This window comes from Chelonia mydas, chromosome 2, assembly GCF_015237465.2.
Source record: "Chelonia mydas isolate rCheMyd1 chromosome 2, rCheMyd1.pri.v2, whole genome shotgun sequence".
Classification (NCBI taxonomy): Eukaryota; Metazoa; Chordata; order Testudines; family Cheloniidae; genus Chelonia; species Chelonia mydas.
In genome coordinates, this window is record NC_057850.1 from 1,331,137 (window position 1) to 1,356,877 (window position 25,741).

Sequence of the window (25,741 nt, forward strand, 5' to 3'; positions counted from 1 at the left end):
GCCCCCGCCCTTCAGCACAGACCCCGACGGCACACCCCACACCACACGCTGCCCCGCCCGCCCACCTCGCCCCCGCCCCTCAGCACAGACCGACGGCACACCCCACAACCCACCCCCACACGCCGCCCAGCCCCCCACCTCACCCCCGCCCCTCAGCACAGACCCCGACAGCACATCCCACAACCCACCCCCACATGCCGCCCCGCCCCCCCCCACCTCACCCCCGCCCCTCAGCACAGACCCCGACGGCACACCCCACAACCCACCCCCCACCTCGCCCCGCCCCCCCACCTCGCCCCCGCCGCTCAGCACAGACCCCACGGCACACCCCACAACCCGCCCCCACCCCTCAGCACAGACCTCCAAGGCACACCCCACAACCCACCCCCACACCTTGCCCCCGCCCCTCAGCACAGACCCCCACACTGCCCCGCCCCCCACCTCGCCCCCATCCCTCAGCAGTGGGCTGCAGGGGGTCGGCGTGCCCCCGGCAGGGGCGGGGCAGTCGGGGGGCTCTGGACACTGAGCTGTTGGGCTGACTTGTTCCCACTGCCTGTCTTTGTCCTGAATGTAGCAGCTGCGGCCCCGGTGCAGTGCGGCCTGTCCCCAGAGCCCCCGAGCGCACCTCTCAGCCATGCCAGGCGCTGGCCAGGCTGCATGGGCATCAGGGTGCCACACCTTCACGAAGTCAGACTGTTCTTAATGTTTCCTCTGAATACTGTAGGGGTGCCTCAGTTTCCCCTATAAAAAGAACAGGAGGACTTGTAGCACCTTAGAGACTAACAAATTTATGAGAGCATAAGCTTTCGTGAGCTACAGCTCACTTCATCAGATGCATTGAATGGAACATATAGTAAGAAGATAAATATATATACATACAGAGAACGAGGAAGTTGCCATACAAACTGTAAGAGGCTAATTAATTAAGATGAGCTATTATCAGCAGGAAAAAAAAACTTTTGTAGTGATAATCAAGGTGGCCCATTTAGACAGTTGACAAGAAGGTGCGAGGATACTTAACATGGGGAAATAGAATCAACATGTTTAATGACCCAGCCACCCCCAGTCTCTATTCAAACCCAAGTTAATGGTATCTAGTTTGCATATAATTCAAGCTCAGCAGTTTCTCGTTGGAGTCTGTTTTTGAAGCTTTTCTGTTGCAAAGTTGCCACCTTTAAGTCTTTTACTGAGTGGCCAGAGAGGTTGAAGTGTTCTCCTCCTGGTTTTTGAATGTTATGACTCCTGATGTCAGATTTGTCCCCATTTATTCTTTTGCGTAGAGACTGTCCAGTTTGGCCAACGTCCATGGCAGGGGGCATTGCTGGCACATGATGGCATATATCACATTGGTGGATGTGCAGGTGAATGAGCCCCGGATGGCGTGGCTAATGTGATTAGGTCCTATGATGACAGATTTCAGAGTAGCAGCCGTGTTAGTCTGTATCCTCAAAAAGAAAAGGAATACTTGTGGCACCTTAGAGACTAACCAATTTATTTGAGCATAAGCTTTCGCGAGCTACAGCTCACTTCATCGGATGCATTCAGTGGAAAATACAGTGGGGAGATTTATATACATAGAGAACATGAAACAAGGGGTGTTACCATACACACTGTAACCAGGGTGATCACTTAAGGTGAGCTATTACCAGCTGGAGGGGGGGGGAAGGGGGGGGGGAGGGAGGAGGGCAGGGGAAAGAGACCTTTTGTAGTGCTAATCAAGGTGGGCCATTTCCAGCAGTTGACAAGATGGTGTCACTTGAATAAATATCAGGTTTCAGAGTAACAGCCGTGTTAGTCTGTATTCGCAAAAAGAAAAGGAGTACTTGTGGTACCTTAGAGACTAACCAATTTATTTGAGCATAAGCTTTCGTGAGCTTATGCTTGAATAAATATGTGGACAGAGTTGGCACCGGGCTTTGTTGCAAGGATAGGTTCCTGGGTAAGTTTTTTTCTTGTGTGGTTGCTGGAGAGTATTTGCTTCAGGTTGGAGGGCTGTCTCTAAGCGAGGACTGGTCTGTCTCCCACGATCTGTGAGAGCGAGGGATCATTTTTCAGGATAGGTTGTAAATCTTTGATGATGCGCTGGAGAGGTTTTAGTTGGGGGCTGAAGGTGACGGCTAGTGGCGTTCTGTTATTTTCTTTGTTGGGCCTGTCCTGAAGTAGGTGACTTCTGGGTACTCTTCTGGCTCTGTCAATCTGTTTCTTCACTTCTGCAGGTGGGTATTGTAGTTGTAAGAATGCTTGATAGAGATCTTGTAGGTGTTTGTCTCTGTCTGAGGGGTTGGAGCAAATGCGGTTGTATCGCAGAGCTTGGCTGTAGACGATGGATCGTGTGGTGTGGTCAGGGTGAAAGCTGGAGGCATATAGGTAGGCATAGCGGTCAGTAGGTTTCCGGTATAGGGTGCCAATGCCTGAGACGATGGGGCGTCCAGGATTTCCAGGTTTATGGATCTTGGGTAGCAGATAGAATACCCCAGGTCGGGGTTCCAGGGGTGTGTCTGTGCGGATTTGTTCTTGTGCTTTTTCGGGGAGTTTCTTGAGCAAATGCTGTAGTTTCTTTTGGTAACCCTCAGTGGGATCAGAGGGTAATGGCTTGTAGAAAGTGGTGTTGGAGAGCTGCCGAGCAGCCTCATCTTCATATTCCGACCTATTCATAATGACAACAGCACCTCCTTTGTCAGCCTTTTTGATTATGATGTCAGGGTTGTTTCTGAGGCTGCGGATGGCATTGTGTTCTGCACGGGTGAGGTTATGGGACAAGTGATGCTGCTTTTCCACAATTTCAGCCCGTGCACGTCAGCGGAAGCACTCTATGTAGAAGTCCACTCTGTTGTTTCGACCTTCAGGAGAAGTCCACCCAGAATCCTTCTTTTTGTAGTCTTGGTAGGAAGGTCTCTGTGGGTTAGTATGTTGTTCAGAGTTGTGCTGGAAATATTCTTTGGGTCGGAGACATCGAAAGTAGGATTCTAGGTCACCACAGAACTGTATCACGTTCGTGGGCCTGGAGGGACAAAAGGAGAGGCCCCAACTCTTCTGCCGGGCTAAGTGTATAGCTGGAAAGATTAACAATATCGCTGGGTGGGTTAAGGGAACCACTGTTGTGGCCCCTTGTGACATGTAGTAGTTTAGATAGTTTAGTGTCCTTTTTCCTTTGTAGAGAAGCAAAGTGCGTGTTGTAAATGGCTTGTCTAGTTTTAGTAAAGTCCAGCCACGAGGAAGTTTGTGTGGAAGGCTGGTTTTTTATGAGAGTATCCAGTTTTGAGAGCTCATTCTTAATCTTTCCCTGTTTGCTGTAGAGGATGTTGATCAGGTGGTTCCACCCATAGGAGAACACTTCAGCCTCTCTGGCCACTCAGTAACAGACTTAAGGGTGGCAATTTTGCAACAGAAAAGCTTCAAAAACAGACTCCAAGGAGAAACTGCTGAGCTTGAATTAATATGCAAACTAGATACCATCAACTTGGGTCCTGAATAGAGACTGGGAGTGGCTGGGTCATTACACATAATTGACTATTTCCCCATGTTAAGTATCCTCGCACCTTCTTGTCAACGGTCTAAATGGGCCATCTTGATTATCACTACAAAAGTTTTTTTTTTCTCCTGCTGATAATAGCTCATCTTAACTAATTAGCCTCTTACAGTTGGTATGGCAACTTCCCCCTTCTCTGTAGGTGTATATCTATCCTCTTACTCTACGTTCCATTCTATGCATCCAATGAAGTGGGCTGTAATCAACGAAAGCTTATGCTCTAATAAATTTGTTAGACTCTAAGGTGCCACAAGTACTCCTCTTCTTTTTGCAGATACAGACTAACAGGGCTGCTACTCTGAAACCTGTCAGTTTCCCCTAGGCATTTCTTAAGTCTCTAGGTGGTAGGATAAGGGGGTGTGATTGTTGCAGAGCAAAAGGCCAGGGTACATAAAAGGCCGACACTCTGTCTCCTGGCAACTGGTGGCCTGGGCCCTTCCGCCCTGCAAGGTGAGAGCTAAAGGGTTGGAGAACAAAGGAATCAGGTGACCTCCTGGCCCGGGAAAGGGGAAAGCCAGAGGAGGAGGGGCTGGAGGGAGTTTCAGTTTGGGGCTGGCTGGAGACATGGAGTGAAGGGCAGACTTGGTTGTCTGGCTCACTGCCCCCCAAAATGGACCCAGCTGAGGGGTCCCGTTCTCTGCACCTACAAGCTCTGTGTTAGACCATGTTCCTGTCGTCTAATAAACCTTCTGTTTTACTGGCCGGCTAAGAGTCACATCTGACTGTGAAGTTGCAGGGCAGGACCCTCTGGCTTCCCCAGGAACCTGCCTGGGTGGACTTGCCGTGGGAAGCGCACGGAGGGGCAGAGGATGCTGAAGGCTCTGAGGTCAGACCCAGGAAGGTGGAAGCTGTGTGAGCTGTGTGTCCTGCAGGCTGCTCCCAGAGAGGAGACTTCCCCAGAGTCCTGCCTGGCTTCGTAGGGAGCAGTTCCAGAGCATCGCCCGGGGACTCCGTGACAACTGGTGGCAGAGGTGGGATATACTGCACCCCGTGGATGGTGCTTCCTGCAGTAAGTGACTGGGGAGCAGTAAAACAAAGGGGGAGTAATGAGGACCAGGCATGCTGAAGGCTCAGAGAGGATCGGTTTCGGGGGGGCAGTTAACCACTGGGAGTGTATGACTAGCGAGAAGGACTTTGGCAGTAACAGGGTTCCCCTGGGGATTGCAGCGAGCGGTCCAAGGGGCGGAGATGTCTGCAGCTCGACCCTGGCAAAGAGGTGGTGACCTCGAGACGGGCTGGCACACTAGGGGTTCTCCCTGGAAACCGTGGGGAGCTGAGAGCACACAGGCCTGTGAGTCCACAGCAACGTGGGAAGAGCGGAGTGATGGCCTGTCACCATCTCCTTAAGAAGGTCATTGAAGCCCTGTGCAAAAAGAGAGGGTTGAGCATTGGGAAGTTCACCAAAGCACAGTTCATCGCGCAGCTGGAGGAGGATGACCGCTCTAAGGGACAGATTCCTGACCCCAAATGGGGTTATAGCAGGATCTGGGAGCAGCTGGAGTGGGAGCCAGGCATCGCCAAGACTCCTGTCCCCGACCAGACGAGGGTCTTCACGATCGGGTTCCCTGTCCGGGGATCGGAGACGGACGGGATTGGAGCCGAGTCCGAGAGAGCAAGGGGACTGTGAGAGACAGCGAGAGCCCGAGAAAGAGCTGCAGAAGCAGCAGCAGCATGAACTGGCGGTGGGGGAGCGGAGAGGCCTAGGGGACCTCCCCGAGGTGAGTGGGGATAGACCCCGGGGTGCCAGTTCCGCAGGGAACCTCGAGACTAAATTGCTGCCCCTGGTTAAGGGCGGGAGGGATGTGGATGCCCACCTCACTGCCTTTGAGCAAGCTGGCGATTTGAACCAGGGGGACCCTGCAGAAAAGCCCCGGTGTCTAGCTCCCTTGCTGGGTCCCAAGGCCATAGACTCCGTCAGCCAGATGGGTGGGGAGGTGGACAGGCTCCCACTCCTGACCCCAACCTATATGTCTGTGTGGAGTTTCCTGGGGTCAGGCCCCTCGGACCCCCAGGGGGAGCGGAAGGTGATGGTCAATGGGGAGACGTTCCTGGGGTGGCGAGATCCTGGGACAGAGAAAACTGTTGTCAGCCCCCGGGTGGTGCAGCCCTACCAGATGCTGAGGGGCTGAGTGAGCTCGGTGAAAGTCCCAGGGGTGAAGCCCCTCACCCTGCCTATGGCCCAGATCCCTGTGCAGACCCAGGAGGGGTGGGGCTGACTGGTCATTGGGGTTCTCCAGGATATCAGCTGTGAGACCCTGTTGGGGGGTGACTGTGTCTCTTTGGGACAGGATCCAGGCCCTGCTCCTGTAATGGCCGAGGGTTTCAATTTGAATCCAGGGAACCAATCGGCTGAGACGGAAATGGTCAGTGAAAATGCAGATGGGGGGGTGGGGGGGGGAGGGGGGGGAGGAGCTGCTACGCTCAGGATACCTTCCTGCCTGTAACCAGAGCCCTGGGGTTGCGTAGGACAAAGAGATGTTCCCTGGTGGAGAGGGGGCTCACGCTGGCTCTGATCCTGTAAGGAGAGCAGTGAGCTCGCTGCCTGTCCCTACTGGGACTGCAAGGGCAGCGCTGAGCAAGTGGGAGCTGAGACCCCAGCTGAGTGAGGGGACACACAGGCAGGACAGGTCGGCTGTACTGGGAATGGGCTCCCCAAAGGGAAATAGAACCGTGGGGAATCAGGAGGCAGCTGGTGGTGCCCCAGAAGTATCGCTGCCGGGTATTGTACCTGGCCCTGGTGTCCATTGATGACATCTGTGTCTCTAGCCAGACCTGGGAGGAGCACGTGTCCCAGGTGAAGAGGGTGCTGGGCTGCCTCAAGGAGGCAGGACTGATGGTAAAAGCTGGAAGGTGTAAGGTGGGGATGGCAGAGGTGTCGTACCTGGGCCACAAGGTGGGGAGCGGCTGCCCAAGCCCAGAGCTGGCCAAGGTCAAGATGGGGGCTCTTAATCAAGAGAGCTCAAATCACAGCCCTCCAAACTGGAGCACTGGGAGAAGACCCGATCCCAGCTTGAATCCCAGGAGTTTTGGAGTGGAAAAAGGGCACGGGCCACATAAACCTTCCCACATGCTGCCAGCAAGTGCCATCAAGCACACCCGACCCAAAGAAGGGCGTAAAACTGGAAGGGCCTGGTGTAACTCCCACTAAGGAATGGGAGAGACGATGGGGCATCCATGGGAACGTGGGTGGGTTTGAACTTATGCAGGTCACCAGCTAAAATGACCTTGCTCAGTTCAGTCTCAAAGGGCGGAGAGATGTGACAAAGTGGGACTGTTCTTAATGTTTCCTCTGAATACTGTCAGGGTGCCTCAGTTTCCCCTATGCATTTCGTAAGTCTCTAGGGGGTGGGATAAGGGGGTGTAATTGTTGCGGAGCAAAGGACCAGTGTACATAAATGGCCAACACTCTGTCTCCTGGCAACTGATGGCCTGGGCCCTTCCCCCCTGCAAGCCCAGAGGGCAAGGGGCTGGAGAGAGTTTCAATTGGGGCTGGCTGGGGACGTGGAGTGAAGTGCAGACGTGGTTGTCTGGCTCACTCCCCCCAAAAATGGGCCCGGCTGAGGGGTCCTGGTCTCTGTACCTACAAGCTCTGTGTTAGACCATGTTCCTGTCGTCTAATAAACCTCTGTTTTACTGGCTGGCTGAGAGTCCCGTCTGACTGCAGAGTTGGGGGGCAGGACCCTCTGGCTTCCCCAGGATCCCGCCCGGGCGGACTCGCTGTGGGAAGCGCATGGAGGGGCAGAGGAGGCTGAATGCTCCGAGGTCAGACCCAGGAAGGTGGAAGCCGGGTGAGCTGTGTGTCCTGCAGACAGGCTGCTCACAGAGAGGAGGCTCCCCCAGAGTCCTGACTGGCTTCGTAGGGAGCAGTTCCAGAGCACCACCCAGGGATGCCGGGACAGTGGTGTCAACGCGTGACGGGGAGTCAGGGCCCTGCACCCCCACTTCCTGCGATTCACCGTGACTCTCACCCAGCCAGTAGAGCAGAAGGTTTATTAGAGACGACAGGAGCACAGTCCAGACCAGAGCTTGCAGGCATAAACAGACCCTTAGTCAGGGCCTTCTGGGGGGCAGGGAGATTAGACCCCAGCCTTGGGGCTCCCTCCTGTTCCCCAGCCAACTCCCCCAAAACTGGAAACCCCTCCAGCCATCTCCCCCAGCCTCCCCACAGCTCCTCCTCCAGCCTTTGTCCAGTTCTCCAGACAGAAGGTGTCACCTGGCCCCAACCCCCCTCCTAAGGGAAGCCTCCCATTCCCAATGAAACTCCCCTGCAACATCCCCTGGTCAATCCTCCCCCTCCCTGCTGCATCACACGTGGGGGGCTGGGGGCTGCAGCAAGACCCACACCCCTCACACTGACTGGAGCTGGCGAAACCCCACGGGCCCATCTGGTCTGTCCCTGGGGCCTGGACATGCCTGGTGTCACGGCGTCCCCGGGCCATGCTCTGGAACTGCTCCCCATGAAGCCAGGCAGGACTCTGGGGAAGTCTCCTTTCTGGGAGCAGACTGTCTGCAGGACACACAGCTCACACAACTTCCACCTTCCTGGGCCTGACCTCGGAGCATTCAGCATCCTCTGCCCCTCCGTGCGCTTCCCCCAGCGAGTCCGCCCATGCGGGGTCCTGGGGGGGCCAGAGGGTCCTGCTCCCCAACTCCGCAGTCAGACGGGACTCTCAGCCAGCCAGGAAAACAGAAGGTTTATTAGATGACAGGAACATGGTCTAACACAGAGCTTGTAGGTGCAGAGAACAGGACCCCTCAGCTGGGTCCATTTTGGGGGGCAGTGAGCCAGACAACCACGTCTGCCCTTCACTCCATGTCTCCAGCCAGCCCCAAACTGAAACTCTCTCCAGCCCCTCCTCCTCTGGGCTTTGTCCCTTTCCGGGGCCAGGAGGTCACCTGATTCCTTTGTTCTCCAACCCTTTAGCTCTCACCTTGCAGGGGGGAAGGGCCCAGGCCATCAGTGGCCAGGAAACAGGGTGTCGGCCATTCTCTGTGTCCAGACCCCGCACACACCTGCCCTCTAGGGCTCTGCACTGATCATACACCCTTCTCCCACCCCCTAGATACCTAAGAACTGCCTAGGGGAAACTGAGGCACCCCCACACTATTCAGAGGAAACATTAAGAACAGTCCCACTTTGTCACATCTCTCCCCCCTTCGAGATCGAACTGAGTGGGGTCACTTTAGCCGGTGACCTGGGGAAGTTCGAAGCCACCAACGTTCCCATGGATGCCCCAGAATCTCTCCCATTCCTTGGTGGGAGTTACACCAGGTCCTTCCAGTTTCACGCCCTCCCTTAGGTTGGGGGTGGTCGATAGCACTCGCAGGCCGCATGTGGGAAGGTTTATGCGGCCCGTGCCCTTTGGCCACCCCCAAAACCCCAGGGATTGGATCTTCTCCCCAACAAGCTGGCCAAACACAGCCACTTGGTTATAGGACTGTTTAACTTTCTTAACAGCTTTCACTCCATCTGAGACCTTCTCAAAGCTCTCCACCCTGGGTCTTTCAACAGGAAAGTCAGTGGATCCATTCACAACAGAAAATTTCTGGCTGTTAGGAACTGAAACTTACTTGATTAAATCACTTTCACACCCTTCAGTTGCAGTAAACTGCTTGCAAAGACTCCATGAGGATTCCTTTCCCTAGGATTTTTCTAAGCAGCAATTCACCCCACTCAGAAATTCTGCTCTTACCCTCTTCACCGAGGGCTTGCTCTAGAGGAACACTTTCCTGAGCAACAACAGACTCTTTCTGGGTCTCCCTTACATCCAGAATCACCTCTGGCCCATCAGGCGAATTCCTACACAAGCCCCTTTCAGGCAAACTTACAGACTTCCTAGATAAAAGGTTTGAGGATGTGACTCAGCAGGGAGGGGGGAGTGTTGACCTGGGAATGTGCCCTGGGGACGGGAGACCTGAGAGCCTGTCACCTGAGCCAGGAGGGGGAGGGGAAGGTAACACCTCGGCCCAGGAATGTGAACAGAGGCTGCAGGAGGGAGCCTGCTGGGGGGGTTTAGTTTCAGTTTGGGGCTGGGTGGAGGAACACAGGGAACCCCAGGGCTGGGGTCTAAGCTCCCTGCTCCCCCAGAAGGACTTGACTGAGGGGTCCTGGGGGTACCCACAAGCTCTGTTTTGGACTGTGCTCCTGTTGTCCAATAAACCTTCTGTTTTACTGGCTGGCTGAGAGTCTCAGTGAATCCCTGGAAGAGGGGTGCAGGACCTGGACTCCCCCACACTCCGTGACAAAAGGTTAGAAGCATTCTCCTTCCCTTTGCCACACACAAGTTCAGGAATCTTTTCCTTCTTGCTACAGGTTTCCACACCCTCAGTAGGTAACACAATCACATCACCTTCACGCTCTCCTTGTGCCCTGGCTAGGATCTCACCCTGATTAGACAGAGTTGTGACACCCTCTCCCAACAACACATGAGCAACAGGCAAAATACAAGCACCAGAATTGTCTGGTCTCTGGGATTTTACATAGACACTAACTGGATGCGACCTAGTTAGAGGGCCATTCTCCCGAGCAGACACAAACTTAGGACCCTTCCCTTCCTGGGCTTTAGCTGAATCCAGAACCAGCTCTGAGACAACTGCACGACCCTCAACCATCGCAGGCTGAAAGGCCCCTTCTGTCTGCTCCACAGACAGAGAAGAGCCGGACACACTTTCTCCTTTCCCAGACACACAGCTTGGGATCTCATTCCCCTGGTCCCAGCACACAAGGCTGGTCACAGACAACTGCTTGGAGATCAAGTCAATACCCCTGACAGACACGGGCACGTTTCCTTCACTGTCACACTTTTCCACCCAGCTAACAGGTAAGGTCCAGGGACACTCATCTTCCACTCTCCTCGCCTTCCCACCCTGCTGACTAGACACAGCCATCAGCTCACAAGGCTGCCTAGGCTCAGCCAGACTTTCCTTACCCAGCACCTTGCCACTCCCAACAGATCCCCTGCCCTGCCTGTGTCTCCCCCCACTCAGCTGGGGTCTCAGCTCCCACTGTGCTCAGCGCTGCCCTTGCTGTCCCAGTGGGGGTAGGCAGCGAGCTTGCTGCTTTCCTCACTGCATCAGAGCCAGCGTGAGCCCCCTCTCCAGTGTGCAAGGGGGGCGGAGAGCCCCAGGGGTCTGGTTACAGGCAGGCAGGTATCCTGAGCCTAGCAGCTCCTCCCCCCTGCCAGCCTGGTCATCTGCATTTTCACTGACCATTTCCCTCTCCGCCGATTGGTTCCCTGGATTCAAATTCAAACCCTTGGCAGTTACCGGAGCAGGGCCTGGATCCTGTCCCAAAGAGAGACAGTCACCCCACAACAGGGCCTCGCAGCTGGTATCCTGGAGCACCCCAACGGCCAGCCAGCCCAACCCCTCCTGGGTCTGCACAGGGATCTGGGCCATAGGCAGGGCGAGGGGCTTCGTCCCTGGGACCCTCACCCAGCTCACCCAGCCCCTCAGCATCTGAGGCTGCACCACCCAGGGCCTGACAACAGTTCTCTCCGTCCCAGGATCTCGCCACCCCAGGAATGTCTCCCCACTGACCATCACCTTCCGCTCCCACTGGAGGTCCGAGGGGCCAGGCCCCAGGAAACTCCACACAGACATATAGGTTGGGGTCAGGAGTGGGAGCCTGTCCACCTCTCCACCCATCTGGCTGATGGAGTCTATGGCCTTGGGACCCAGCAAGGGAGCTAGACACCGGGGCTTTTCTGCAGGGTCCCCCTGGTTCAAATCGCCAGCCTGCTCAAAGGCAGTGAGGTGGGCATCCACATCCCCCGCCTCCTTAACCAGGGGCAGCAATTTAGTCTCGAGGTTCCCTGCGGAACTGGCACCCCGGGGTCTATCCCCACTCACCCCGGGGAGGTCCCCTAGGCCTCTCCGCTCCCCCACCGCCAGTTCATGCTGCTGCTGCTTCTGCAGCTCTTTCCCGGGCTCTCGCTGTCTCTCACAGCCCTCTTGCTCCTTCGGACTCAGCTCCAATCCCGTCCATCTCCGATCCCCGGATGGGGAACCCGATCGTGAAGACCCTCGTCTGGTCGGGGACAGGAGTCTTGGCGATGCCTGGCTCCCACTCCAGCTGCTCCCAGATCCTGCTATAGCCCCATTTGGGGTCAGGAATCTGCTCCTTAGAGCGGTCATCCTCCTCCAGCTGCATGATTAACTCTGCTTTGGTGAACTTTCCAATGCTCAACCCTCTCTTTCTGCGCAGGGTTACAATGCCCTTCTTAAGCAGACGGTGACAGGCCATCACTCCGCTCTTCCCAGGTTGTTGTGGACTCACAGGCCTGTGTGCTCTCAGCTCCCCACGGTTTCCAGGGAGAACCCCTAGTGTGCCAGCCCGTCTCGAGGTCACCACCTCTCTGCCAGGGTCGAGCTGCAGACTCCTCAGCCCCTGGGACCGCTCGCTGCAATCCCCCGGGGGACCCTGTTACTGCAAAAGTCCTTCTCTCTCCCAGGGCCAAGCCGCAGGCTCCTCCGCCCCTGAGACTGCTCATCGCAGTCCCCAGGGGGACCCCATTACTGCGCAGTCCTTCTCGCTGGTCACACACTCCCAGGGGTTTACCGCCCCCCGAAACCGCTCCTCTCTGAGCCTTCAGCACGCCTGGTCCTCGTCAATCCCCCTTCGTTTTACTGCTCCCCCGTCACTTACTGCAGGAAACATCGTCCACGGGGTGCAGTACATCCCACCTCTGCCACTAGTTGTCACGGAGTCCCTGGGCGATGCTCTGGAACTGCTCCCCATGAAGCCAGTCAGGACTCTGGGGAAGTCTCCTCTCTGGGAGCAGCCTGTCTCCAGGACACACAGCTCACCCGGCTCCACCTTCCTGGGTCTGACCTCAGAGCATTCAGCATCCTCTGTCCCTCCGGGCGCTTCCCACAGCGAGTCCGCTCATGCGAGACTCCTGGGGAAGCCAGAGGGTCCTGCCCCCCAACTTCGCAGTCAGACGTGACTCTCAGCCAGCCAGGAAAACAGAAGGTTTATTAGACGACAGGAACATGGTCTAACACAGAGCTTGTAGGTGCAGAGAACAGGACCCCTCAGCTGGGTCCATTTTGGGGGGCAGTGAGCCAGACAACCAAGTCTGCCCTTCACTCCATGTCTCCAGCCAGCCCCAAACTGAAACTCCCTCCAGCCCCTCCTCCTCTGGCTTTCCCCTTTCCCGGGCCAAGAGGTCACCTGATTCCTTTGTTCTCCAACCCTTTAGCTCTCACCTTGCAGGGGGGAAGGGCCAGGCCATCAGTTGCCAGGAAACAGGGTGTCGGCCATTCTCTGTGTCCAGACCCCTGCACACACCTGCCCTCTAGAGCTCTGCAAGGATCATACACCCTTACCCCACCCCCTAGATACCTAAGAACTGCCTAGGGGAAACTGAGGCACCCCCACACTATTCAGAGGAAACATTAAGAACAGTCCCACTTCGTCCTATTGGCCTGGGGGCCCTCTGGTCCGGTCACTGGGCTCTGCCCATCCTGGTCTGAAATGAGCCCACACCCCGGGGGGCGACTCCCAGTCCCCATCCCGGTGCCCCGAAACCTGAGCTGTTGCCATGCTGTCTGCGGCTGACCCCCACCGGGCCTGGCACAGCTGGACACACGGGGGCTGGGGTCCCTCTGTCTTCCCCGTGTGTCCTCTGGCCTGGCACAGTGGGGCGTGATGGGGGCAGGGTAGGCCTGCCCTATGTCTCCCCCACCCCCGGCCTAGCACAGTGAGATGTGGCTCATGGGGCCACAGGGTCTGGAGGGAGGGGCTGTCTTCAGCACCCCACACAGCACCCTAGGGGAAAGCAGGGCCCGTCTCCGGCGCCCCCGCAAGGGCCCGGGGGAGAAGGGGGAGGGCCCGTCTCCGGCGCCCCCGCACCGGGCCCCAGCTGGGTGCTCCTGAAGGCCCAGTGCTGGCTGCTGGCTGGGGGTGACCGTGGCTGACGCCCGCAGGCCCCCGGCCCTACACTCATCGCTGAATCGCCCCGAGCTCTCGGGGCTGGGGCATGGTACCCGGCTGCGGGACAGGCCGGGCTCCCACACACCCACCAGCTGGCAGAGGCAGGCGCCGGGGCAGGGAGCCAGGACCCCGCACGGCCCCCACACCCCCTTTGCTCAGTGTCAGGGGGCCCCCTAATGGCAGCTGCTGTCACTGCAGGGAGACCCTGGGCAAACCCCAGCACAGGGCGGTGAGGGGCTGCCCACCCTCCAGGCACCCCCAGGAGCGGCTTTCCCAGGGTGCCCGGTGCGGCAGGGGGTGCTCTGCACAGGAGCCAGGGCCCCCCACTAGTCTCTGCGCGGCCCCCACAGCTTACCCTGCTGGGCCCCTCCCCAGATAGATGCAACCTCATGGGCGTCCCCCCACAGGGAACGCCAGCCGCCGGCTCCCTCCAGCTCTTCCCCCAGCTGGGCAGAGGGAGCCTCCACTCAGAGCATGTCCCTGGCTCCTTGGTTACAGGAGCGGCTGCAAGTCTGGGTCAGCCGGCTCCCCACAGCCCTGTGCCCCCTTGACCCCGCCCCACAGCATCTGCCCAGCCACTGGGCAGAGCTCCAGCAGGGGAAGGGGGCGCAATCCCTGACAGAGCTGCACTCCCCGTGGGGAAGCTCCCGCCCCCCAAGTGCAGCAATGCGCTGCCACCCCCAACAGCGCCCCTCAGCGCAGCGATGCCCCATGCTGCCATGGACGCACCCAGCCCCACCCATTCTCAATGCAGCTCCCCACCTCCCCAGAGCTCCCCCACTCCTGGTGCAGCATCGCCCCAACACAGACCCCGCAACCCAGGGTGCTTTGCCATACACAACAGCAGCCCCCAGTAAGCTGCTGCTCCCCTGCAGGGTCCCAGTACTGTCTGCAGGGAGCGACTGCTCCAGGGAGCCCCATTCCAGGGGTCTCTGTGCAGTGTGGGGGCCCTCTGCCCTACTGGAGACTCCCCCGTTCCAAAGGGATCTCACAAAACAGGGTGTCTGGGGGACAAAATGGCAGATGAAATTCAACATTGGTAAGTGCAAAATAATGCACATTGGAAAACGTCATCCCAACGAGACGTACACCACGATGGGGTCTCAGTGAGCTGTTCCCACTCAGGAAAGAGATCTTGGAGTCAGTGTGGAGAGTTCCCTGAAAACATCCGCTCAGTGGGCAGCGGCAGCCAAAAAAGCGAACAGAATGTCGGGAATCATCAAGAAAGGGATAGAGAATAAGACAGAAAATATCCTATTGCCTCGATATAAATCCATGGTATGTCCACAGCTTGAATACTGCATGCGGATGAGGTCGCCCCTGTGAGGATGTGACGCAGCAGGGAGGGGGGAGTGTTGACCTGGGAATGTGCCCTGGGGATGGGAGACCTGAGAGCCTGTCACCTGAGCCAGGAGGGGGAGGGGGAGGTAACACCTCTGCCCGGGAATGTGAACAGAGGCTGCAGCAGGGAACCTGCTGGGTGGGGTTAGTTTCAGTTTGGGGCTGGGTGGAGGAACACAGGAAACCCCAGGACTGGGGTCTAAGCTCCCTGCTCCCCCAGAAGGACTTGACTGAGGGGTCCTGGGGGTACCCACAAGCTCTGTTTTGGACTGTGTTCCTGTTGTCCAATAAACCTTCTGTTTTACTGGCTGGCTGAGAGTCTCAGTGAATCCCAGGAAGAGGGGTGCAGGGCCTGGACTCCCCCATACTCTGTGACAGCCCCATCTCAAAAAGGATCTACTAGACTTGGAAAAGGTTCGGAGAAGGGCAACAAAGATGATCAAGGGTGTGGAACAGCTTCTACACAAGGAGAGATTACAAAACCCGGGACTGCTCAGCTTAGAAAAGAGATGACTAAGCGGGGTAAGGCAGAGGACTATAAAATCATGTCTGGGGTGGAGACAGTGACTAGAGAAGTTATTTAACCTTTCCCAGAACACAAAAACACAGAGGTCACCCGATGAAATTAACAGGCAGCAGGTTTAACACAAAACAAGAGGAAATATTTTTTCAGCCAATGCACAGCTAACCTGGGGAACTCAATGCCGTGGGATGTTGGAATGGCCAAGATGGTCAGGGATGAAATCCCATGTTTGGGGCAACCCTCAACCTCTGACTGGCAGAAGCTGGGAGTTGAAAACAGGGGTGGGTGTCACGGAGCCACCGGGCGATGCTCTGGAACTGCTCCCTATGAAGCCAGGCAGGACTCTGGGGAAGCCTCCTCTCTGTGAGCAGACTGTCTCCAGGGCAAGAAGCTCACCCGGCTTCTACCTTCCTGGGCCTGACCTCAGAGCATTCAGCATCCTCGGCCCCTCTGTGCGCTTCCCACAGCCAGTCCGCCCAGGCGGGGTCCTGGGGAAGCCAGAGGCTCCTGCCCCCCAACTCCGCAGTCAGACGTGACTCTCAGCCAGCCAGTAACACAGAAGGTTTATTAGACAATAGGAACACAGTCTAACACAGAGCTTGTAGGTGCAGAGAACAGGACCCAACACCTTCAGATGGCACCTTTGCAGAGGTGGGGCCCAGGCCATCAGTTGCCAGGAGACAGGGTGTCGGCCATTCTCTGTGCAGACACCATCACACCTGCCCTCTAGGACTCTGCAACAATCACACCCCCTTATCCCACCACCTAGATACTTAAGAAAGGCATAGGGGAAACTGAGTCACCCACACTGTATTCAGAGAAAACATTAAGAACATTCCTACTTCGTCACAGTGAGTCACTTCATAATTGCTCTGTTCTGTTAACTCCCCCGGAAGCTCTGATAGAGACTACTGCTGGAGACAGGGCTAGTTGGCCTGTTTTCTCGCCCAGTACGGACGCTCTTATGTTCCCACAACATGGCCCGGACATTTATCGGTTCTGTTCATGGAGTTTAAGGCCAGAAGGGCCCACTGTGACCATCCGGTCTGACCCCGTGTCACACGGCGCAGAGCCCTGCCCCACAGGAACTCCTGAAGGAGAGCGCGGAGACAAACAGCCCGTCTGGATTTGAACACTGCCAGTGTTGGAGACTCCCCCAGCACCTTGGGATCGTTGTTCCAGTGGTTAGTTACTCCCACTGTTAAAAACTAGGCCTTATTTCCTGCTTCGGCTTCCGGCCGTTGGATCATGTTCAACCTTCCTGTGCTAGCCTGAGCAGCCCGTTGTCAAATCTCTGTTCCCCACGCAGGCACTTTGGGACCAAGTCGCCCCGGCACCGGCTCCTTGTTAAGCTAAAGAGACGGAGCTCCCGGAGCTTCTCGCTCTAAGGCAGGTTTCTAACCCTTTAATCACCCTCGTGGCTCTTCTCTGACCCCTCCCCAATTTATCAACGTCCTTCTTGAACCATGGGCGCCAGAACCGGACCCAGCTTCCCAGCGGCGCTCGCCCCAGGGCCACATACCGAGGTGAAATAACCTCTCTTCTCCTACTCGAGTGTCCCCTGTCTGTGCATCCCAGGATCGCATTAGCCCTTTGGCCCCAGCATCGCATACGGATCACGTTCAGCTGATTCCCCACCCCACCCCAGCCCCCAATCCTTCTTCACAACCACAACCCAGAGCCCCTCAGCCAGTGACTCCTGCTGCAAATCCGGGACACCCTGTCTGGATTTACAGTCTGCGAGCGATGGAGAATCCTCCATTCCAGAATCACAGAAACGTGGGGCTGAAGGGACCTTGAGAGAGCGTCACGTCCAGCCCCCCACGCTGAGGCAGGGTCAAGTAACCCTAGACCAGCCCTGGCAGGTGTGTGTCCAGCCTGTTCTTAAAAACCATCAACGACGCAGGGACCCCACAACCTCCCTGGAACGCCTGTTCCAGAGCTTAATCCTGAGAGTGGGAAAGTAGTGGCCACAGAGAACAACTGATTCCCCTGAGTAAAAACATTACCTTCCCTCTCTCCTGTCCTGGGCCTTCCACAGCTACAGCACCACCCTCACACGGAGAGCTCAGATGGGGTTTGCGACCCGCTAGAGCCTCACAGCCCATTCAGCCGCTCTCCATCCGCCAGTTACTCCCCGGTTTGTAGCTGTGCATCGGGTTTTCCCTTCCTAGTACTTGGCACTTGTCGACTGAATTTCATCTTGCTGATTTCAGACCAATTCTCCTATTTGTCAAGGTCTTTTTGAATCCTAATCCTGCCCTCCAAAGTGCTCGCCACCCTCCCCGCACGGTGTCACCTGCACATTGTAAAAGCCTGAACTTCCCTAGGTGAGCCGTTCCCGTGGCTAATTCCCCTCACTGACAGGACACTGCAGCTTCCGGGTAGTCTGAATTTGCCTGGCTTCAACTTCCCAACATCAAATCTCATTCTGCCTCTTACAGCCAGACTGAACACCCGTCTGCCATCAGAAATCTCCTCCTCCGTAAGGGCTTGTAGACGTGCCCAAGTCACCTCCGAAACGTCTCCTGGATAAGCTAACTGGACGGAGCTTCTTTAGTCTCTCCCTGGGAGGCCGGTGTTCCACACCTCACACCATCCTTCCCAATTTGCCAACGTCCTTGTTGAAGTGCCAACACCAGAACTGGGCCCAGTGCCCAAGGATGGGCTCACTAAAGCCACACACAGGGGTCACGCCACCTCCGTGCGCTACTCAATGGTTCCCTGGTTATACATCCCAGGATCGCATTCATCTTATAGCCCCAGCATCGCGCAGGGAGCCCCGGTTCAGCTGGTCCCCTGTCACGCCCCCTACATTCCAGCAGCCAGCCCCCAATCTGACACCTGGGGCCCACGGTCTCTGTTCCCAGTCGTGTGACCCCACGCTATGGCACACGCCAGGCCCCCACGTGGATTAGCGCGTGAGGTTCAGAGGAACCCGCCGATCCGGACTGTCCCCATATTTACCACACCACCAGCTTGGTGTGGGTGCAAATGTTACCAGCAGTGATTTTCTGTTTTCTCCCGGATGATTGATAAAGAAACTGAATAGCGCCAGGCTGAGACCAGATCCCAGGGGGACCCCACTAGAAACACGCCCTCGGGGTGACGGTCCCCCATTCACAATGGCTGCTGGTGATCTGCCAGTCAAGCTGCACTGTTCACACAGCAGCTGTCTCCCACCACGTCCAGAGGGGGAGAACTACGACCCTCTGCCCAGAGCAAGCGCAATCCAGCCCTCCACTGGCGTCACGAGCAAACCCTACCTGCGATCCGGATCACGGCTCTCTCCGCCGGGTCCAGCACGGTCCCGCTGCCCGAGGACGACTTGGTTCTTTTGGTCCTCTGGTGCTTGGCCAGGTTCCAAGGCAGAGTGTCCCCAGGGCTGGGGGAGCTGCTGCTACCACTTGAACTCTCCTCCGCCATCCTAGGCTTCTCCTTCCTGCCAGCAGACATCAGCTCCTGCAGGGCAGGCGAGCGTCAGAGCCCAGATCCCCACGCCAGCTCCGCCCGGGCACACCCTGCTGCAGTAGCCATGCAACGCCCCAGCGAGCCCAACGCACCCATGGACTCAGAGACACCTTACCATGCAGCCTGACCCTCCTTCAGGAGTCTAGCCTCTGTGCACACCCACCCCCCGGCCCGGTGTCTCCTACACCGGACCACCCAACACCCAGTCTGCCCATCTGATACACTAGCCCAATCTGTGCACACCCGTCCGCCCAGTGTCTCCTCCCCCCACCACCCAGTCTGCCCATCTAACACACCAGCACAGCCTCTGTGCACACCCACCCCCCGGCCCGGTGTCTCCTACACCGGACCACCCAACACCCAGTCTGCCCATCTGATACACTGGCCCAATCTGTGCACACCCGTCCGCCCAGTGTCTCCTCCCCCCACCACCCAGTCTGCCCATCTAACACACCAGCACACCCAGCAAGGCAGGAGGGGGCAGGAACAGATCCCTGCACCAAGGCCAGGCGCCAGCCACGTGCTGGGCACAGACTCCACAGTGATGGCACCAGGACAAAGAGCTGGGCACCTCCCCATAGCGAGAGATACAGCAGCACCCAAACACCCACAGCCACCCGCACACACCGACAGCCCCACACAGCCCCACTGCACCCAAACACCCAGAAACACACACCCACAGCCCCACTGCACCCAAACACCCAGAAACACACACCTACAGCCCCACTGCACCCAAACTCCCACAGCCACCCGCACACACCTACAGCCCCACACAGCCCCACTGCACCCAAACACCCAGAAACACACACCGACAGCCCCACTGCACCCAAACACCCAGAAACACACACCTACAGCCCCACTGCACCCAAACTCCCACAGCCACCCGCACACACCGACAGCCCCACACAGCCCCACTGCACCCAAACACCCACAGCCACCCGCACACACCGACAGCCCCACACAGCCCCACTGCACCCAAACACCCAGAAACACACACCGACAGCCCCACTGCACCCAAACACCCAGAAACACACACCTACAGCCCCACTGCACCCAAACTCCCACAGCCACCCGCACACACCTACAGCCCCACACAGCCCCACTGCACCCAAACACCCAGAAACACACACCGACAGCCCCACTGCACCCAAACACCCAGAAACACACACCTACAGCCCCACTGCACCCAAACTCCCACAGCCACCCGCACACACCGACAGCCCCACACAGCCCCACTGCACCCAAACACCCACAGCCACCCGCACACACCGACAGCCCCACACAGCCCCACTGCACCCAAACACCCACAGCCACCCGCACACACCGACAGCCCCACTGCACCCAAACACCCACAGCCACCCGCACACACCGACAGCCCCACACAGCCCCACTGCACCCAAACACCCACAGCCACCCGCACACACCTACAGCCCCACACAGCCCCACTGCACCCAAACACCCACAGCCACCCGCACACACCGACAGCCCCACACAGCCCCACTGCACCCAAACACCCACAGCCACCCGCACACACCGACAGCCCCACACAGCCCCACTGCACCCAAACACCCACAGCCACCCGCACACACCGACAGCCCCACACAGCCCCACTGCACCCAAACACCCACAGCCACCCGCACACACCGACAGCCCCACACAGCCCCACTGCACCCAAACACCCACAGCCACCCACACACACCTACAGCCCCACTGCACCCAAACTCCCACAGCCACCCGCACACACCGACAGCCCCACACAGCCCCACTGCACCCAAACACCCAGAAACACACACCTACAGCCCCACTGCACCCAAACACCCACAGCCACCCGCACACACCGACAGCCCCACACAGCCCCACTGCACCCAAACACCCACAGCCACCCGCACACACCTACAGCCCCACACAGCCCCACTGCACCCAAACACCCACAGCCACCCGCACACACCGACAGCCCCACACAGCCCCACTGCACCCAAACACCCACAGCCACCCGCACACACCGACAGCCCCACACAGCCCCACTGCACCCAAACACCCACAGCCACCCGCACACACCGACAGCCCCACACAGCCCCACTGCACCCAAACTCCCACAGCCACCCGCACACACCTACAGCCCACACAGCCCCACTGCACCCAAACACCCCACAGCCACCCGCACACACCGACAGCCCCACACAGCCCCACTGCACCCAAACACCCACAGCCACCCGCACACACCGACAGCCCCACTGCACCCAAACACCCAGAAACACACACCTACAGCCCCACTGCACCCAAACTCCCACAGCCACCCGACACACACCGACAGCCCCACACAGCCCCACTGCACCCAAACACCCACAGCCACCCGCACACACCGACAGCCCCACACAGCCCCACTGCACCCAAACACCCACAGCCACCCGCACACACCGACAGCCCCACACAGCCCCACTGCACCCAAACACCCACAGCCACCCGCACACACCGACAGCCCCCACACAGCCCACTGCACCCAACACCCACAGCCACCCGCACACACCGACAGCCCCACACAGCCCCACTGCACCCAAACACCCACAGCCACCCGCACACACCTACAGCCCCACACAGCCCCCACTGCACCAAACACCCACAGCCACCGCACACACCGACAGCCCCACACAGCCCACTGCACCCAACACACCCACAGCCACCCGCACCACCACCTACATGTCCCCACTGCACCCAAAACACCCACAGCCACCCGCACACACCTACAGCCCCACACAGCCCCACAGCCACCCGCACACACCGACAGCCCCACACAGCCCCCACTGCACCCAAACACCCACAGCCACCCGCACACACCGACAGCCCCACACAGCCCCACTGCACCCAAACACCCCACAGCCACCCGCACACACGACAGCCCCACTGCACCCAAACACCCAGAAACACACACCTACAGCCCCACTGCACCCAAACTCCCACAGCCACCCGCACACACCGACAGCCCCACACAGCCCCACTGCACCCAAACACCCACAGCCACCCGCACACACCGACAGCCCCACACAGCCCCACTGCACCCAAACACCCACAGCCACCCGCACACACCGACAGCCCCACACAGCCCCACTGCACCCAAACACCCACAGCCACCCGCACACACCGACAGCCCCACACAGCCCCACTGCACCCAAACACCCACAGCCACCCGCACACACCGACAGCCCCACACAGCCCCACTGCACCCAAACACCCACAGCCACCCGCACACACCGACAGCCCCACACAGCCCCACTGCCCCCAAACACCCACAGCCACCCGCACACACCGACAGCCCCACACAGCCCCACTGCACCCAAACACCCACAGCCACCCGCACACACCGACAGCCCCACACAGCCCCACTGCACCCAAACACCCACAGCCACCCGCACACACCGACAGCCCCACACAGCCCCACTGCACCCAAACACCCACAGCCACCCGCACACACCGACAGCCCCACACAGCCCCACTGCACCCAAACACCCACAGCCACCCGCACACACCGACAGCCCCACACAGCCCCACTGCACCCAAACACCCACAGCCACCCGCACACACCTACAGCCCCACTGCACCCAAACACCCACAGCCACCCGCACACACCTACAGCCCCACACAGCCCCACTGCACCCAAACACCCACAGCCACCCGCACACACCGACAGCCCCACACAGCCCCACTGCACCCAAACACCCACAGCCACCCGCACACACCGACAGCCCCACACAGCCCCACTGCACCCAAACACCCACAGCCACCCGCACACACCGACAGCCCCACTGCACCCAAACACCCAGAAACACACACCTACAGCCCCACTGCACCCAAACTCCCACAGCCACCCGCACACACCGACAGCCCCACACAGCCCCACTGCACCCAAACACCCACAGCCACCCGCACACACCGACAGCCCCACACAGCCCCACTGCACCCAAACACCCACAGCCACCCGCACACACCGACAGCCCCACACAGCCCCACTGCACCCAAACACCCACAGCCACCCGCACACACCGACAGCCCCACACAGCCCCACTGCACCCAAACACCCACAGCCACCCGCACACACCGACAGCCCCACACAGCCCCACTGCACCCAAACACCCACAGCCACCCGCACACCACGACAGCCCCACACAGCCCCACTGCACCCAAACACCCACAGCCCCACTGCACCCAAACACCCACAGCCACCCGCACACACCGACAGCCCCACACAGCCCCACTGCACCCAAACACCCACAGCCACCCGCACACACCTACAGCCCCACACAGCCCCACTGCACCCAAACACCCACAGCCACCCGCACACACCGACAGCCCCACACAGCCCCACTGCACCCAAACACCCACAGCCACCCGCACACACCGACAGCCCCACACAGCCCCACTGCACCCAAACACCCACAGCCACCCGCACACACCGACAGCCCCACACAGCCCCACTGCACCCAAACACCCACAGCCACCCGCACACACCGACAGCCCCACACAGCCCCACTGCACCCAAACACCCACAGCCACCCGCACACACCGACAGCCCCACACAGCCCCACTGCACCCAAACACCCACAGCCACCCGCCAACACCTACAGCCCCACACAAGGCCCCACTGCCACCCAAACACCCACAAGCCACCCGCACACAACGACAGCCCCACACCAGGCCCCACTGCAACCCAAACACCCACAGCCACCCGCACACACCGAACAGCCCCACACAGCCCCACTGCACCCAAACACCCACAGCCACCCGCACACACCTACAGCCCCACACAGCCCCACCCGCACACACCTACAGCCCCACACAGCCCCACTGCACCCAAACACCCACAGCCCACCGCACACACCGACAGCCCCACACAGCCCCACTGCACCCAAACACCCACAGCCACCCGCACACACCGACAGCCCCCACACAGCCCCACTGCACCCAAAACACCCACAGCCACCCGCACACACCTACAGCCCCACACAGCCCCACTGCACCCAAACACCCACAGCCACCCGCACACACCGACAGCCCCCACACCAGCACCACTGCACCCAAACAACCCACAGCCAACCGCAACACACCACAGCCCCACTACAGCCCCACTGCACCCAAACTCCCAACAGACACCCGCACACACCGACAGCCCCACACAGCCCCACTGCACCCAAACACCCACAGCCACCCCGCACACACCGACAGCCCCACACAGCCCCACTGCCACCCAAACACCCACAGCCACCCGAACACACCGACAGCCCCAACTGCCACCCAAACACCCACAGCCACCCGCACACACCGACAGCCCCACACAGCCCCACTGCACCCAAACACCCACAGCCACCCGCACACACCGACAGCCCCACACAGCCCACTGCACCCAAACACCCACAGCCCACCCGCACACACCGAACAGCCCCCACACCGCCCCCACTGCCACCCAACCACCCCAGCCACCCGCACACACCGAACAGCCCAACACAAGCCCCACTGCACCCACACACCAAAACCGACCGCCCCACTGCCCCAAACACCCACACCACCCGCACACACCGACAGCCCCACACAGCCCCACTGCACCCAAACACCCACAGCCACCCGCACCACCACCGACAGCCCCACACAGCACCACTGCACCCAAACACCCACAGCCACCCGCACACACCGACAGCCCCACACAGCCCCCACTGCACCCAAACACCCACAGCCACCCGCACACACCTACAGCCCCACACAGCCCACAGCCACCCGCACACACCGACAGCCCCACACAGCCCCACTGCACCCAAACACCCACAGCCACCCGCACACACCTACAGCCCCACACAGCCCACTGCAACCCAAACACCCGAAAACACACACCTACAGCCCACTGCACCCAAACACCCACAGCCACCCGCACACACCGACAGCCCCCACAGCCCCACTGCACCCGCAAACAACCCACAGCCACCCGCACACACCTACAGCCCCACACGCCCCACTGCACCCAAACACCCAGAAACACACACCTACAGCCCCACTGCCACCAACAACTCCAACAGCCACCAGACACACACCGGACAGCCCCACACAGCCCCACGTGCACCCCAAACACCCACAGCCACCCGCACACACCGGACATGCCCACACAGCCCCCACTGCCACCCAAACAACCCACAGCCACCCGGCACACACCTACAGCCCCACACCAGCCCCACTGCACCCAAACACCCACAGCCACCCGCACACACCTACAGCCCCACTGCACCCAAACACCCACAGCCACCCGCACACACGACAGCCCCACACAGCCCCACTGCACCCAAACACCCACAGCACCCGCACACACCGACAGCCCCACACAGCCCCACTGCACCCAAAACACCACACAGCCACCCGCACACACGACAGCCCACACAGCCCCACTGCACCCAAACACCCACAGCCACCCGCACACACCGACAGCCCACACAGCCCCACTGCACCCAAACACCCACAGCCACCAGCACACACCGACAGCCCCACACAGCCCCACTGCACCCAAACACCCACAGCCACCGCACACACCTACAGCCCCACAAGCCCACTGACCAAACACCCACAGCCACCCGCACACACTACAGCCCACACAGCCCACTGCACCCAAACACCCACAGCCACCCGCACACACCGACCGCACACACCGACAGCCCCACACAGCCCCACTGCACCCACAAACTCCACAGCACCAGCACACACGACAGCCCCACACAGCCCCACTGCACCCAAACTCCACAGCCACCCGCACACACCGACACCCCACACAGCCCACGCACCCAACAACCCACAGCCACCCACAAACAACCTACAGCCCACTGCACCCAAACTCCCACAGCCACCCGCAAACACCGACAGCCCCACACAGCACCCACGCACCCAAACACCCACAGCCATCCGCACACAC

The 25,741-nt window shown here is 59.1% G+C and overlaps 1 protein-coding gene across 4 annotated transcripts in view; it reads right to left on the reverse strand.

Annotated features, from left to right (window-relative positions):
- The window catches only part of PLEC (plectin), a 180,879-nt gene that overhangs the window by 116,529 nt on the left and 38,609 nt on the right, over positions 1–25,741 (reverse strand). For all 4 annotated transcript variants that reach the window (XM_037891746.1, XM_037891743.1, XM_037891741.1 and 1 more), the window contains exon 4: positions 18,597–18,792. In XM_037891746.1, the coding sequence (XP_037747674.1) occupies positions 18,597–18,792 (196 nt within the window). The remainder of the gene's footprint in view (positions 1–18,596; positions 18,793–25,741) is intronic.